We start from the raw sequence: 12,642 nt of genomic DNA, 5'->3' as shown, positions 1-12,642 counted from the left end.
TTCCTTCCTACAATACCGACGATGGCGCAGCGTTCGCGGCAGCTCCTGGCTGACATGTACTCGCGTCTAGTGACCGATCAAACAGCTTTGAAGTCACTTACTTCTTCTACAAAGCCACTGCGTACATTCGCACACGAGCTTGCGTCGCTTACATCGAAGCCGGAGGCTGTGCTTGGCGAAGACGTCAAGACGACGGACGAGTGGCTCGACCAGGTCGAAGGCATGAATGGCAGTCTCGAAACACTGGACAAAAAGCTCGAGCCGATTACTTTTCTCAGTGGTAATGCGCCTACTGCCGCTGACTACTCACTTTTTGCCTCTCTCTATGACATCGTTTCTACACTTCCACCAGCAGCTCAGCATGCCCACCCATCGCTCGTGCGCTACTTTTCACACATGTCGCACCTCTCTGCCGGATCAAATATCGATCCGCCTGTGAAACCTTTCGAGCCAGTATACGAAGGCTTTCCTAAGATCGTACGAAAGGCCGAGCCCAAGAAAGAGAAAAAGGCTAAGGATGAAGCAGCGCCCGCTGAAGGCGCAACCGCCAAGCCCAAGAAGGAAAAGAAGGCCAAAGACAAATCTAGTAGCGGTAACGGTGGTGCTCCAGCTGCACCTGACTCAGGACCTCTGCCTAGCATGGTCGACCTCCGTGTGGGAAAGATCGTCAAAGTTGAGCGTCACCCAGACGCTGACTCACTATATCTGGAGCAAGTCGACTTTGGAGAAGCCGATGGCCCACGTACAATCTTGTCTGGTCTCGTGAATTTCGTGCCCATGGATGAAATGCAAAACCGCTGGATCGTTGGTGTTTGCAATTTGAAGCCTGTATCGATGCGTGGTATCAAGAGCTTCGGTATGATTTTGTGTGCCACCGCTAGGGAAGGCAAGGAGGGCGGTGTCCAGCCCGTCTCGCCACCAGAAGGTAGTCAGCTTGGTGACCGGGTATTCGTCGATGGATACGAGGGCATGGAGCCTCTGGAGCAAATGAACCCGAAGAAAAAGGTCTTCGAAACGATTCAGCCAAGCTACACTTCCACAGACGCCAAGGAATGTGCTTGGGTCGGCCCTGCACCCAACGGAGCCGCAGATGAAAAGTCCGTGCGTCTTTTGCGTACGGCGCGTGGTGTGTGCATGGCTCACTTTGCCGGTGCTTCGCTCAGCTAGCGGTCCTTTCATAGCTCTCGACGTTTTCGCACCCCATGAGCAAGTCGATTTCCTCCACCTTGCGTGTTGTCTCCACTTTGCTCGGACCACGGCCCTGGCCTTTCCCTGTGCTCCATCATGACACGGCGTTGGGTCGTGTGCGTCACGGCCTTGCTCTTAGTATTCCCTATGATACAAGCATACGTTGTTCAGATCAAAGATACATATGCTATGCGCCAAACGTGCAGTGGTGTCCGTGCTGGCACTGATTCTCGGGTAGATGGTATGTTGTCTCGAGCTCACCGCAGTCGTATTTTATCCCAACTCTACAGGGACTGTGACCACACTTGTGTATGAATTTCAAGACATCGGCATTATTGGAAAAGTGGCACCTGATGGATCACAGGACAAGCTTTTTATGTGCACACCGGAGGCTGTACAAGACAAGCTGTGCACGGATAAAGATTTGGGCCTGTACTTGATTGATAAACCGAATCTGTCCGGCACGTCTATTCAACAGCAGCGTATCGACTTCGGTGCATCTCTAACAAATCAAACGATCTTGTCGCACAAAGTCAACACTACTGGCTTTTACTGCGTGAGTGTGGAGCCGTATGGTTCAAATATGGCAATGAGCGAAGCTTTCCGGGGTCATGTCGACTTTGTGAATTCCTTTCATGGTCAACTTCCTGCATCCGAACACCCAAAACTTTACTTTTATGGATGGCTCACTCTAACCTATTTGGCCATGGCTATTGCATGGCTGATGCTATGCTTTAAGTACAAGGACCAAATCGTTACTGTGCAGCACTTTATCACGGGTACTATGGTGCTTCTGACGATTGAAATGGCTTGTGAGTGGGCTTACTATAGCTACTTTAATGCTCATGCCATTGATTATTTGCATTTTCGTTCGATCAGTGGTCAAGCATCAGTCACCGGCATGGCACGCTTCTGGCTATTACTGACCAATATCCTTGAGCCTGCCAGAGAGAGTTTATCCTTTTTTTTATTGCTGATTGTTGCAATGGGTTATGGTGTCGTACGCCCCACCATCGGCAGCGTGATTAACAAGGTATACCTACTTACGGCACTGCATTTCATCTGTGGCGCCATGTACTCTGTTGGCGTGACTCTCGTTCTACTGGACATCGCATCTGAATGGGTCGCCTTTTTTATTTTTCCTCTCGCATTCACTCTCACGGCTTTCTACATGTGGATTCTTTCATCGCTCAAAGCAACAACCCGTTATTTGTCTGAACGTCGGCAGACATTTAAGTGCGCCATGTTCCAGCGTCTCAACTCAATTCTTATCGGATCCGTGGCATTTGTTTCATTATACTTGTTCGGTATGATTTTGTATGTGAGCTTAGTGGGTCCAAATGACTTCTTATACCAATCATGGAAATACCGCTGGTTCCTATTGGATGGTATTCTTTCGCTGCTGTACTTTGTTGCGTTTGCACTTATTGCTTGGACTTGGCGTCCCACTGGTAATAATATGCGGCTTGCCATGTCAGATGAGCTCGCAACGGACGAGGAAACACCCGGAGCAGAATATGAAATTCACGCGATAGGTCAGGATGACTTAGATCGCGATGCTCTTGAAGTGGATCCAAATCATTTGCATCAGTTATCACAAGCGCAGAACGACACAGGCGTACCCCCTGAATACAATGAGTTCACATCTGATGGTCGCATCGAGCTCAAAGATGATAAACATCATCATGACATTGAGGATGACGAGTTTGACGTGGTATTTGAAGCGGATCATGACATGTCGCGCAGGTCGTATGATACCGATCAGAAAAACGACCATGAAGTTCAACGTCTTCGCTTGCACGAAGAGGATTTGTAGAGTCACTATACAAAAGATACATGTGTTTATGATACATGATCATCACCAACGCTCTGAAGAGCATGTCGTCCACGTCGTAAACTCTCTTCTAGATTCATGTTCCGTCCAGCATCACCCCAGAGCTGGCGCTGTTGATCATGGAAAAACTTGGCACGACCACCACGCGACTTGTCATGCGTCTTATCACGCTGCCTTTCTTCTTGGGCTTGTTCATGGCGTTCAAGCTCCGTTACGCGCTCAATCATTGCATTCCTGTCAGTTTCCATTGATTTAGCATTATTCATCATAGATGCAAGACGTGCGTCACGCTCTTTTGCATCAAGGCGCCGAGGCTCAGGGGAGCGCGATCGTCGGCGCGAAGGGGTATCATGGTATCGATGAGAGTGATCATATCGATACCGCCGATCATCATGGCTCCGGTCTCTCCGTTGTCGGTGGTGACGATCCCGATTTCTAGACCTGTCATTTTCATGCTCATGACGATGACGCGGTGTTTCATTCGGCAAACCAAGCCGAGCGCGCATTTGTCGCAATCGCGAAGGATCTCTGAGAAGCATTTCCTGCATAGCCTGTTCTTGCTTCTTAATAGCAAAAAGTGGATCCTCACGGATTTTAAGAGCCATATCACGAGCTGAATTAGCGCCTGTGGAGTCGTCTCTCTGATTCCCTGGATCTGATACGCGTGACAATTGCGCTGCTTCATTGCCTTGAAGAAGCTTGTCTACGCGTTTTTTCCCCAATAGATACTCCTCGAGCTCTGCTTCTGATGGCCCACTACTCGAAGCTGGCGTTGCATACATCCATTCGACGCGCTCCGGTCGTTTTTTGCCTCCAGCTGCCTCATGGATGCGTTGCAACTCCTGCATCTGACGCTCTTGTTCACGCTCTTTCCGCAGTTCATCGAGCTTCTTCCGCTCAGCCTCGGCTTCCTGCTCCTGCATCCATACTTTCTCCTGGTTTTTTTGCAGGCGAGGATGCCATGACTTTTTGACGTTCAGATCACCTGCACCCATGATCAGCGCACGGAGCTTGGTGGAGGACGAGGCAACATGGCTACTAGCACAAAAAGCGTGGTACGTCCAATTTGGTGTTTCGGCCGATGTCACGTGCTGGTGTACGCGTCGTCTGACCGATCTGTGGTCATCGTCGCCCCTCGCTTCACTGGCCTTGTGTGTGGCGCTGCCAACGCAACGCACGACGAAGCAACAAAGGCCCTGGTTGTCTCTGTTCGCAATCGAGTGCTGCTGTTGGTATAATTGAAAAAACTTCACTCCCAAAAATATGTACGTGGAAGAAGGTGTAGAAGAAATCAGTCAAGAGGATTGCTGGGACGTCATTAAGGCCTTTTTTGAGGAAAAGGGTCTTGTACGCCAGCAAATCGACAGTTTCAATGAATTCATGAGCAATACTGTGCAAGAGCTCGTAGAAGAGAGCAAAAGTCTTACATTGGAACAGGCCGAGCAACATACGGGCAATGCAGAGGACAAAACGCGTCGTTATGAGATTGAGTTTGGCCAAATTTATATGAATAAGCCGCGTCAGACAGAAGCAGATGGTAGCACGGCTCCTCTCTTTCCTCAGGAGGCTCGGCAGCGTAACCTGACGTATTCAGCTGGGCTTCATGTCGATGTATCACAAAAGGTCCTGATCAAGGGCGAAGAAGACGAGCTGGATGAAAATGGCGACCAGCTTTGGATACCGGATCCATCCCAAGAAGAGATTGTCGATGAAAAAGTATATTTGGGCAAAGTACCCATCATGCTTCATTCGCACTTTTGTTGGCTAACGGATCTTCCAGACGAAGACAAGTACAGTTTGAATGAATGCCCCTTTGATTCCGGTGGCTACTTTATCATTAATGGCTCAGAAAAAGTTCTGATTGCACAAGAGCGTATGGCTGCAAATCATGTATACGTATTTTCCAAAGCTCCACCGTCTCCCATTACATTCCTAGCAGAAATTCGCAGTGCGGTCGAGCGCGGCGGTAAAACGATCAGTACGATGCAAATCAAGTTGTTTTCTCGTAACAGGGAAAAGAGTCTGAATAATACAATCAAGGCAACGCTTCCATATATTCGAAATGACATCCCTATTGTGATCGTGTTTCGTGCGCTGGGTGTCGTCCCAGACCGAGACATTCTGCAACACATTTGCTATGACTTTAATGACACTCAAATGCTTGAAATGCTCAAGCCATGTATTGAGGAGGCCTTTGTGATTCAGGATCGCGAGGTGGCGCTTGACTTTATTGGCCGTCGTGGTACAACCACCGGTTTGTCGCGTTCGAAACGTACAACTTATGCACAGGAAATCCTACAAAAAGAAATGCTGCCTCATATTTCCATGTCGGAAGGCTCAAATACCAAGAAAGCATACTTTTTTGGGTATATGGTGCATCGTCTCTTGCTAGCCGCGCTGGACCGCCGTGAGATTGATGATCGTGATCACTTTGGTAAAAAACGGCTGGACTTAGCTGGTCCCTTAATGAGTGGCCTCTTCCGCATGCTGTTCCGTAAAGTTACCCGTGATATTTACCGTCATCTTCAGCGGTGTGTTGAAGATCAGAAGGAGTTCCATCTCCAGGCTGCTGTACGACATGCCACTATCACCAATGGTCTACGCTATTCGCTTGCCACCGGTAACTGGGGTGACCAGAAGAAGGCTATGCAATCTAAGGCAGGTGTATCTCAAGTACTCAATCGATACACCTTTGCCTCAACACTATCACACCTCCGTCGCTGCAACACACCTATTGGTCGTGACGGTAAGATTGCCAAGCCGCGTCAGCTACACAACACCCATTGGGGTATGGTGTGTCCCGCAGAGACTCCTGAAGGTCAGGCATGTGGTCTTGTTAAAAACCTGAGCTTGATGTCGAACATCTCAGTCGGCACGCCTTCCGCACCAATCGTTGAGTTCCTTGAAGAGTTTGGACTCACAAGTCTTATCGATATGCAAGGTGCTGATCCAAAAGCCACGAAAGTATTTGTAAATGGTGTATGGCTTGGTACACATGATGACCCTGGACAGCTTGTCGACACGTTGCGTGACTTGCGTCGTAAAGATGATATCAGCCACGAAGTAAGTGTTGTGCGTGACATTCGCGAGAAGGAGCTCCGTATCTACACAGATGCAGGTCGTTTGATGCGCCCTCTTTTCATCGTGGATCCACAAAGCATGACGCTACTTATTAAGCGTCACCATGTCGAAGCATTGAATGATGAATCCGGTGAAGGCTGGGACTGGTCACGATTAGTGCAATCGGGTGTCATTGAGTACCTTGACACAGAAGAAGAAGAAACTGTGTTAATCTGTATGAGTCCAATGGACTTAGAGCAATCGCGTGAGTACAAGGCCACGAATGGTAATATGCCCCCAGACACATCTGACGCAACGCGACGTTTGCGTTCTGCTCACACGTTTGCACCAGACACCTGGACACACTGCGAAATCCATCCAGCCATGATATTAGGTGTATGTGCAAGTATTATTCCCTTCCCAGACCACAACCAGTCGCCGCGAAACACTTACCAGTCAGCCATGGGTAAACAAGCAATGGGTGTATTCCTTACCAATTACCAGATTCGTATGGACACTATGGCGAACATTCTGTATTATCCCCAAAAGCCCCTCGCAACAACACGAGCAATGGAGCATCTGCGATTCCGTGAATTGCCGGCCGGTCAAAATGCCATCGTCGCAATCCTATGTTATTCGGGTTATAATCAAGAAGACTCGGTAATTATGAACCAGTCGGCGATTGACCGTGGATTATTCCGGTCACTGTACTACCGCTCCTTCCAAGATATGGAGAAGAAAGTCGGTGTGATCACTATGGAAGAATTTGAGAAGCCGACACGTGAGACCGCTATTCGTCTGAAGCACGGGACGTATGAAAAACTTGATGTTGACGGCCTTGTTCCTCCTGGCATGCGTGTGTCAGGTGAAGATATTATTATTGGTAAGACAGCACCTTTGCCGCCGGACAGTGATGAGTTGGGCATGAGGAGCAAGTTGCATACCAAGAAGGACGTGAGTACACCAATGAAAAGCACTGAGAGCGGCATTATCGACCAAGTGCTGATTACGACGAACGGCGAAGGCGCTAAGTTTGTCAAGGTGCGTGTTAGATCTACGCGTGTACCGCAGGTGGGAGATAAGTTCGCCTCGCGACATGGTCAGAAGGGTACAATTGGTATCACCTACCGTCAGGAAGATCTGCCTTTTACGTGCGAAGGTATAACTCCCGATATCATTATCAACCCCCATGCCATTCCTAGTCGTATGACTATTGGCCATTTGGTTGAATGTTTGCTTTCCAAGGTCGCCACTCTGTCTGGTCAGGAGGGTGACGCAACGCCATTCACTGATCTTACAGTCAAGGGTGTCAGTGATATTCTATTTTCGCTCGGCTTCCAGTCTCGCGGTCTCGAGGTCATGTATAATGGACACACGGGTCGCAAGCTCCAGGCACAGGTGTACCTTGGTCCAACGTACTACCAGCGCTTGAAGCACATGGTGGATGACAAAATCCACAGTCGTGCTCGTGGTCCAGTACAAATTCTCACTCGCCAGCCGGTCGAGGGTCGTTCGCGTGACGGTGGTTTGCGCTTTGGTGAAATGGAGCGTGACTGTATGATTTCTCACGGCATGGCCAACTTCTTAAAAGAACGCATGTATGACGCCAGTGACGCCTACCGGTTGCACATCTGCGACCTTTGCGGTTTGACGGCAGTGGCGAACCTGCGAAAAGGCACGTTCGAGTGCCGTGCGTGCCGCAACCGCTCGGCCATATCGCAAATTCACATCCCGTACGCGGCCAAGCTCTTGTTCCAGGAGCTCATGAGTATGGGCATCGCTACGAGGTTGTACTAACTATCTTATTAAAATAGATAACTATTACTACAATGAAAAGTTAGTGCGCCGTCATAAGCCTCGGTGGAAAAGTTGACGCATACCACTCGTGACACTTTGGCTCGCCTTGTGCGTCGAATCCTGCAATGTCTGCTCCGCCGCATTTAAAAGATTGCCATGAGCATTGGTATTAGGTTCACCATGCGGGTCAGATGTCTGTGTAGGCGAAACTACACCTTGGCTCTCAAGGGCAATCAGCTGAGATGGGCTGGGCATAGTTGTTGTTGGAGCAGAAGCGGACGTATTCAGGCTCTGCCAATCGGTGGGGGTAGGACCATGCGGCGCAGACAAAGCAGCTGACGCAGGCATGGAGGAAGGATTGTGTTGGGCGGAGAACGATGCCTCAAACGAATCGTCGTGCTGCATCGCAAAATTGTTCATGGTGCTTTGCGAAGCAATCTGACGTTTTGAAGCAACATTCGCGTTACTCTTCGAAACATCAGGTGAGTATACGGCCGGAGGAGTCTCAATCGTGAGGCCCTGCTGCGAATCTGCCGAATGCACATTCTGACGGCGGCCATTCTTGCCAAGCGGCGTCCACGAACTAGGCGAAGGCCGAGGGCGCTCGCTAAACGAAACGTCATCTTCCGACATGCTCAAGGACAAAGTCTGACCTGCACCAGATGGCGTTGCTGGCTGACTCAATGTCTTGTCATCTTTCTTACGTCTGTTCCACTTGAACTTTGGCGACATCTTTGCAAAAAAGTGTCGCGATTGGGAAAGAACGGGGGGCGATCCTTGCGGGTCGGGCTCCATGTGAAGCTCCGATGTATTGATGCCACTAGTGTTTGGTCCCTGCGCTTGTGGGCTGATGGGGCTCAAAGTTGACGTCATCATGGGCATCTGGTTCTGGGGCGTCGAACGACCCTGCATCGGAGGGTACATCGAAGAGGCCTGCACCATATTGTGATCGCCTAGTGCGACTGACGGTGGAGCTGGAATACCATACGGTACAGATGCAGGGTCTCGTTGTGGCAGAGACGTATCGTCTACCATGGAGCCATATGCCATGGGTTGCGAACTTGGCAAGCCTTGATGCGTTGGGACAGATGGATTGACGGTATAAGCCTCTCCTTTCGACCAGGGCGCCCATAGTTCTTCGTTTGCATCCTCTCGTGTCTCCGGCTGCAGGTTCTGAAGAGAGGAACCAAGCTGCGAAGAAGTTTCGTCCGGGTTTGAAAGCCACTGCGTTTGGAATAGCTCGTGGTCCGTCTCCTTCGGAGGCGGAGGTGGACCTTGGCGGGCGCCTTGGGCAGTGTCTTCTGACTGATTTTCTTGTGCATTCTCGGTAGGATAATCCCAACGAACACTCCATGCGCCATCGTGAGGTGGAATCGATAGGGGCAATGGTCCAAGTCTAGGAACAGGGACCTGGTAGATGGATTCGGATGTGAAGTCAGGCGTTGCTGGCGCTACTGACAGAGAAGTCGGATGACTAGTTGCTTGCTGAGATGGAGGTTGTCCCGTAAGCATTTGATCAGGAGGCATCAGCTGGGCGGGTGCTTCTGGCACTAAACGAGCCTGATGCATTGAAAAAGTTTCCTGTGACGAGATTGCCTCATTTGGGACAGCTTCTGAGGTTAGCGTCTGCTTCGTTGATAGTGTCTCTCGCGCGAAGGTTTGCTCATCCGGGAAAGCCTGAAGTCGCTGTGTCAGGGGGTCTAGCATTTTCTCTTTGAACCCAGAAGCTGGATCGTCGGTCTGATGACCAAAAGGCTGCGATTCACGGATATGCAGCGGCTCAGTCGACGAAGCCATAACATCATAAGGCCATGCTTGTGGTTCATCCATAGCCCTAGGCATTGGTGACGGCTGCCAGGACGGTACCTCCCATGCAGGCTGCGGCCCATGGCCCCACTGGGCTAAAGCACTTGTCATGGGCGTGTGTTCAGCACTCCATCCAGACGTATCAGGGACCGGAGCATCCCATGTTGTGGTACCGTCAAATTGCGACAGATTTCCATGGGCTGAGGGTGTCATCAAGTACGAGGCATTAGATGCCAAAGCTGCCTCAGGCGCTTTTCTAGGCTGGAGATGAGGATCTGACTCGTATGGCATGACTCCGGTCTTCTTGACCGACTGGTCGGTCTCTGGCTGCTGGGTAACTGCATTGGATCCCGCATCCCCTGGAGAAAAGTCTTGTACTGATTCACGAGGCACAAGACTGTCTGTAACTGGCGGAGCGGCAGCGCCCGATCTCAGACTCGGCGAGTCATTCGTATCTACTAGCACTGAGCTAGGCCGAGCAGAGCGACGTGCATGCATTATTCGGGTCTTCCTGCGCTGGGATACGTCGCTGCGTGGTGATAAGAGCTCCAGCGCACGTTGCAAGTCGCCGAGCGTGTTGTTAAAGTCGACACTGTCTTGTCGACTCAGCTGAGCAGCTGTGGGAGGATCCATTAATGTCATGCCCTCCTCGTGTTGAGGGTCGATTGCGGGAAGAGTATGGTCAAGCATGATAGGGGAACGCAGCGTTGATGCATCAGACATGCGAAGAGAATCGATTGGCTTGCTGCTTGGACGCGACACCGAGTTTTCAGGTACATTCGATGTCTGCACATCAGGCACAGGTGGTGCCGCAGGCAAAGATTCTAGTTGAAAGACATCATCATTCTTCGACCGTGCGTTCCATGTAAGGGATGTTGCGTGAGGTGTGCTAGTGCTTCGCTTATGACCACGTGCTTTACCGTCGTCCGCTTGACTTTCTGAATCAGGTCCAGCCTGTTCCATAGCCTCCGTCATACGCACAGAGGCACGCTTGACGGAGCGCGGAATGTCAATTGAGGCGCGGTGTTTGTGACGACGAGCCAGAGCTCTTTCACGTTCCTGCTCTGTGAGTCGATCACGCGCCTCTTCAACGTCTAGTTCTGGCGAAGGTGGCGTGCGTGGCTTATGGCCAAACAAACGAGACGCAGCTGCAGACAAGCTTGCAACGGTGGCACTCATTGTGTGTCTTTCGGGTTTGGACTGGTCAGCGTTCTTGTCGCTTGCTTCTTCAGACACTGCATCGGGCTGTGCTGTCTCAGTTTTAAGCGTTTCCTGAGGGGGGGTCGCGTCCGCGACAGGCAGCGACGTCAATTCAGTCGTATCTGATTCAGGGTGCACACGCTCCATGCTCCAATTCTCACCATCTTGAACAAAAGGCGGTTTGTCCATCTGGGTGGTGGGTGCGGTGGTCATTTCAGGCGCACTGCTGACCGGGTTCGAGTCCGGTGCATCCGAGTCCTGCCGAGCAGGTACAATAATTGGTGCATCACGGAGCTTGACAGGCGCATCCTGAGGAGTTATTTCATCTTTAGTTGCCGAGTAATGTTGAGCATCAAGCTGCGGTGAATCAGTGAGTTGCTTATGGTCCTGATTCTCGTCTTGTTCCTGAACCTGCATCTGCCCCTGGTCAAGCGCCTGCTCTAAACTCTTGGGTTGTGGTTGAAGCCTCTGTTGAGGCGGTGTAAAAGTGGCAGGAGGATGAGGCAAACCGCGAGATGGGGGTGGTGAACTCAGTTGAGAAGTGAGATGCAAAGGGCGAGGCCCACCACTACGTGGTGTAGGCAATGGTGGTCCATCACTCTTGCTTGGCGAGGTTGCCGACTCAGCCACAGCCTCTGCATGCGCGAGAAAAGGAGGCCACCACTTGGCTCGGAGCGGGTCCACAACCCATTCGAGCTTGGCTACGATTGGCAGACGAGATGGTTCAAAAGTACCCGAAGGCATCGAGCGGGTGGTTGCCATTGACGCATGGCTTGAAATACGTTGAAGGCGCCGAGATGGTGTCGTCTGACGAGGGCGAGGCGGTGTGGGATACTGTCCAGAACCCCTGCGTTGATAAGAAAAGGACGAAACACGCTGATGCGGCTCTGACTCAAAGACATCCGACATGGGTGGTGGTGGTAGAGCATCCTCTAGGTCATCCTCGAAGAAACTGCTCCATAGTGCGGCCCATGTGCTGTCACCAATCCGAGGTCCACCGTTACCATTTCCATCGTCTACCAGGTAGAGCGAAATACCGCCAACACTGGGAAGGCCATACTCACGTGCAATGGCATACAGCTGACCACCGAGTGTGGGATACAAAGGCAAAAGAGTACCACGGCGAGCGAGTGCGCGAGCGGAGACCATTCGCGGTAGCGCTTCCACGGGGAGGTCAGCAGGAGGTATCACAATCACAAAATATGATGGGCTGGCAGTTGCAGAGGATCTTGATTGATACAAACGTGCCGATGGGGTTCGTGCCTGAAATGTCTGCGTAGAATGAGGATCTGATCTCATGCCCTCATCATCTGTGTCTGTGAAAGCATCCAGGGCGTTGGATGTCTCCGATGGCCGTGACTCGTGAACAAACATGGTTTGGTCCGCTGCGTCTACCGGGTGCGACGCTTGATTATCATACATGCCTTTCAGCATCGCTTAGATCAGCCTAGCTAACTGTCAAATTGCTGAAGTGCCAATCTATAACGATGCCGTACGTGTACGACGTGTTTGAGACGCGGTCGTGGGAAAAGAACGAGTTGACAGCGGAGGGGACTTTCACCGCCTCGCCATCCAAGGCGGCGCCCATCGGCGCCGCGGCGGGCGCTTGCCGTTGCAAATGTCTGCCGGGAGAGTGGAGGTGCATGCATATACATGCATGAAACACAGATTAATAGGTCTACATTGCACATGGCATTTTAAATCTTCCAATTGCGCTTTAAGATCGAGGTTCGTTTGGAAGTTGAACTAATCGATGT

At 51.0% G+C, this 12,642-nt stretch overlaps 5 protein-coding genes across 5 annotated transcripts; 3 read left to right on the top strand and 2 right to left on the bottom strand.

Annotated features, from left to right (window-relative positions):
- Window positions 1-21: 21 nt before the first annotated feature.
- On the top strand, window positions 22-1,167 carry MRET_2587 (aminoacyl tRNA synthase complex-interacting multifunctional protein 1; the record flags this gene model as incomplete). The annotated part of the gene is made up of 1 exon (XM_027629214.1): window positions 22-1,167. The coding sequence occupies one exon, from the start codon at window positions 22-24 to the stop codon at window positions 1,165-1,167; it is 1,146 nt and encodes a 381-aa protein (XP_027485118.1).
- A 117-nt stretch (window positions 1,168-1,284) lies between these two features.
- Window positions 1,285-3,004, top strand: MRET_2586 (integral membrane protein (Ptm1); the record flags this gene model as incomplete). Its single annotated transcript, XM_027629213.1, has 2 exons — window positions 1,285-1,429; window positions 1,455-3,004. The coding sequence occupies 2 exons, from the start codon at window positions 1,285-1,287 to the stop codon at window positions 3,002-3,004; spliced, it is 1,695 nt and encodes a 564-aa protein (XP_027485117.1).
- Window positions 3,005-3,030: 26 nt separating this feature from the next.
- Window positions 3,031-4,017, bottom strand: MRET_2585 (pre-mRNA-splicing factor CWC25; the record flags this gene model as incomplete). Its single annotated transcript, XM_027629212.1, has 1 exon — window positions 3,031-4,017. The coding sequence occupies one exon, from the start codon at window positions 4,015-4,017 to the stop codon at window positions 3,031-3,033; it is 987 nt and encodes a 328-aa protein (XP_027485119.1).
- A 268-nt stretch (window positions 4,018-4,285) lies between these two features.
- On the top strand, window positions 4,286-7,879 carry MRET_2584 (DNA-directed RNA polymerase II subunit RPB2; the record flags this gene model as incomplete). The annotated part of the gene is made up of 1 exon (XM_027629211.1): window positions 4,286-7,879. The coding sequence occupies one exon, from the start codon at window positions 4,286-4,288 to the stop codon at window positions 7,877-7,879; it is 3,594 nt and encodes a 1,197-aa protein (XP_027485216.1).
- Window positions 7,880-7,930: 51 nt separating this feature from the next.
- MRET_2583 (uncharacterized protein) lies at window positions 7,931-12,319 on the bottom strand (the record flags this gene model as incomplete). The annotated part of the gene is made up of 1 exon (XM_027629210.1): window positions 7,931-12,319. The coding sequence occupies one exon, from the start codon at window positions 12,317-12,319 to the stop codon at window positions 7,931-7,933; it is 4,389 nt and encodes a 1,462-aa protein (XP_027484792.1).
- Window positions 12,320-12,642: the final 323 nt, after the last annotated feature.

This window comes from Malassezia restricta, chromosome IV (genome assembly GCF_003290485.1).
Source record: "Malassezia restricta chromosome IV, complete sequence".
NCBI lineage: Eukaryota > Fungi > Basidiomycota > Malasseziomycetes > Malasseziales > Malasseziaceae > Malassezia > Malassezia restricta.
This window is presented reverse-complemented; position numbering and strand designations above follow the sequence as displayed.